The 4,123-nt window shown below is 32.1% G+C and overlaps 1 protein-coding gene across 1 annotated transcript in view; it reads right to left on the bottom strand.

Annotated features, from left to right (window-relative positions):
• Positions 1–316, bottom strand: part of krtcap2 (keratinocyte associated protein 2) — a 5,739-nt gene extending 5,423 nt beyond the window's left edge. Inside the window, 1 exon segment of the mRNA NM_001045362.1 lies at positions 249–316. Coding sequence (NP_001038827.1) covers positions 249–252 — 4 coding nt within the window. The 5' untranslated portion in view covers positions 253–316.
• Positions 317–4,123: the final 3,807 nt, after the last annotated feature.

Raw genomic sequence — 4,123 nt, 5'->3', positions numbered from 1 at the left:
ATAACTAACAATGCTTTACTTTGAAACACAAGTGGACGAAACATGACATTTTGTCCTTGAAGTGATTTATGAGACGAGCTGCAGAAGGCCACTATTTGGCATTTATGAGCATAAAAAATGTCCAGCAAGCCTGCCTGTCAGTCTGCATCTGTCATTTTCATGATCAAGCGTGCAAACTAGTCGACAAAAAAGTGCGATTTCTCTTGAAATGGTTTTATCCTGGATAGATAACGTGAAAGTAAACTCACCCATTTTTGAAAGCAGCTGAGGGAAAGAGATTATACTCCACTCTATTCAGCTCCAGTGCCAGCAGAGTAAAGATGACGCGCCGCTAACGTGTAAAAGCAGTGCCAAGAGCGGACAGCGGTGCAGAAACTCTGCAGCTCTATCTAGTGGACAGAACACAGCACAACATTCACTTTAGTTTTAAAATATAGCACCAATATCTGTTCAAATCAATCATCTATATTCAAATCAAACCACATTATATTAATTATATTATATTATATTATATTATATTATATTATATTATATTATATTATATTATATTATATTATATTATATTATATTATATTATATTATATTATATTATATTATATTATTTTTCCAGTGATGTGTTGCGGCTGGAAGGGCATTCGCTGCGTAAAGCATATGCTGTATAAGTTGTTGATTCATTTCGCTGTGGCAACCCCTGATAAATAAAGGGACTAAGCTAAAAAAAAAAAATATATATATATATATATATATATATATATATATATATATATATATATATATATATATATATATATATATTTAATTGTATTGTATTGTATTGTATTGTATTATATTATATTATATTAGCCTATATTATATTATATTATATTATATTATATTATATTATATTATATTATATTATATTATATTATATTATATTATATTAGGGGCGAAGCAGTGGCGCAGTAGGTAGTGCTGTCGCCTCACAGCAAGAAGGTCGCTGGGTTCGAGCCTCGGCTCAGTTGCCGTTTCTGTGTGGAGTTTGCATGTTCTCCCTGCGTTCCCGTGGGTTTCCTCCGGGTGTTTCGGTTTCCCCCCACAGTCCAAAGACTAGGGGTACAAGTGAATTGGGTAGGCTAAAATGTCTGTAGTGTATGAGTGTGTGTGGATGTTTCCCAGAGATGGGTTGCTGCTGGAAGGGCATCTGCAGCGTAAAAACTTGCTGGATAAGTTGGCTGTTCATTCCGCTGTGGCGACCCCGGATTAATAAAGGAACTAAGCCAACAAGAAAAGGAATGAATGAATGAATGAATGAATGAATGAATGAATGAATGAATGAATGTTATATTAGGTCAGGTATGATCATGCTCAAGCAAGGAAACCAATCCAACAATTTAAAATGTGTCTATTTCTTGAATACAAATTCAATTTAATCTGTGAAAAAAAAAAAAAAAAAAAAAATATATATATATATATATATATATATATATATATATATATATATATATATATATATATATATATACATATTTATGTTGTATTAAATTATCCTACAGTCTTCTACTAATTACTGTACTTTACAGCTTTTTATGTTTGATGTATTTATATTATTAGTGCAATTATTTTTAGTAGTATAAATCTAATTTGTTTGTTTTTATTTTAATCAAATTTGGATAATTTAAATCTTATTTCATCTTAATTATGCATAATGTTGTATCATTTTTATTGGTTTTATTTTATTATTTGTAGTATTTGTATGATGTACAGTATAAATGTGCATTTTGTCAATCTTTTTGCTGCCATAGTCTCTAAAATATGCCAGTATAGCCTATTTTTATATTTGTATAGGCCAAACTTATACAATTTTCTACGCATTGTATAACTGTACTTATTTATTTACACGTTTATTTTAAACATGCATTTAAATCAACGTTGCACTAAATTATTCATTTTAATTTCATGTGTATTTTTTTAAATAACTGACATTTATTTAAATCTCATTGTATAAATGATTCTTTTGTATTATTACAACTATCAGATTATTTATGTTTGTGTTTGCTTGTTTCTCCTGTATTATTGTCAGATTATTTAAAAATATAAAGGCCTATTTATTATATTGTAGGCCTGTGTTTTGAAAAGTATTATCTTATTTGCGCATTTTCAAATGCTTGTTTTTCCTCGAAACATGTCCACTGTCCCTCAAGTACACACTTGCGCCCTTCGGGATTTGAAAACCCCTGTATTATATTCAGGCCCGGCGCTACGGGGGGGCAAAGGGTGGCATTGCCCCCTCAGACAGAGTTTGTGCCCCCCCAGTTTTTATAAAGGATTGTTCACTCAAACTGAAAATTCTTTCTGTCATTAATTATTAACACTCCCGTCCTTCCAACCTTCAGAACACACATTTAAATATTTTAAAATATATGACATAGCAATTAAATTATGAAAATGGTGAGGTTAAAGCTAGTCCTATAGTCCAGAGATCCGGTCCCCGCGTCAGGTCTGGTGCGCCCGTAAATAGCCTTTAAAACGCGCACACAGCGATGGAGGCGCACTCAACTCACAAGGGAGAAAATGGGTGACATGATAGGAGCAGCTTAATTCATTACATGTTTTGGTTAACTAATTATTTAAACACAACTCTCTTGAGCTCTAAAAGGAAAAAAACACATAAGAAACTTGCTTTTAAATTAATTTTAGCAGAGACGCAACTGCCAGTCATTTATTAGTTATTCGGGAAGATGTAGCCTATAAAAATGTTTTAATAAAAATAAATAGTTTACTGCACAGTCTCACAGTAGGCTACACTATAAATAATATTTTAATTTATTTATTAATATTATTATTAATATTATTACAATTAAGCTAAAATTGACAAAACGCAGAACCCTTTAAATGTTTGCTTTCATTTTGCTGAAAAGCGCACTTTTACAGTTGTGTAGAGAAACATCCCATTATGCAACTGCAGTCAAGGTATAACACATAATAAATGCATTTTGCGTTTAAAGATGATCGGCCTGCGAAGTCAAGTTTGCAGTGTTATAAATGGAATAGGTATAGTGCTTAAGTGGATTTACCGCGGATCAACCGAGAAATCTCGTGCGCTGCAGGTAGGCAGAATGATAATCTTTTAAAAATATGCAACTAGGCTATACTGCTATTTGCTCATGCAAAATTAAACAACATAAAATATATTGTAGATCTGTTTTAAGAGCTAAAATACAACATATCGAGTTTGTTTTGACTTAGCTCATGGCCCTAAAATGAAAATAACCTGAAAAAAAGCTATTAAAAAAGGCCTAATAAATAAATAAATTAATAAATAAAATGACGGGTAGGCCTAGAAATTATGGTACATAAGGTTTATGATGGTTTACAATATCACGAAAAAAGCACATTTATAATAGCCTTAGACAAATCTTTGTTTTTACATTTAAAATGATGAAAAAAAATTATATAGCATATAAAAATTTAACCAATTTTCACGGTAATAACTGTGAATTTTTGTATCTTTTTTAGGTATTTTTCTGGCTACACTAATGCCTTAAAATGTAACCAAGTAATTGTTTTGAATGAGATTGTCACATTTAGCTTTTCCCCAACACTGATGTTGGTTGTGAAGCGTGATGACTCGGTTAAGCTGATTTCACTATATTTATTTACCAGTTAAATGAATAGTCTGATCGTGTGTCAGCTTGCATGTGTGGGCATAATTTGACGTCTTTACCTAAAACTTTAAACATTCATAAACCTGTTATTTGAAATAAAAGGGAAATAAGGAGAATAACATATGATTTAAAGCACTCGTTTGGCACTGAAGCCATCATCCGTCTGCATTAATAAGCGGTATGCATTACCATCGTTAATAAAATTCGTAATAGCGAAACTGCGTATTGCTATTACTATTAAAACGTAGCCTATATTACTGCCTTCAGTAACTTAGGCAGTAATGCAAAGTAATAATAAATGCGAATAAATAGCCTAAATGAAAGAAACAAGAGACCAAAATCAGTCACCAGGTCTAGTGCCCCCCTATGGATTTAAAGTGCCCCCTCAGTTTTGACTTCCTGGCGCCGGGCCTGATTATATTATAAAACCCCCGTATCATCCTGAAAATAGCGTCTGCTCAGCATCTCTGCGCATGCTC

This window comes from Danio rerio, chromosome 16 (genome assembly GCF_049306965.1).
Source record: "Danio rerio strain Tuebingen ecotype United States chromosome 16, GRCz12tu, whole genome shotgun sequence".
Taxonomy (NCBI): domain Eukaryota; kingdom Metazoa; phylum Chordata; class Actinopteri; order Cypriniformes; family Danionidae; genus Danio; species Danio rerio.
Note: the sequence above shows the minus strand (reverse complement) of the source record. Positions and strands in the feature narration are given on the sequence as shown.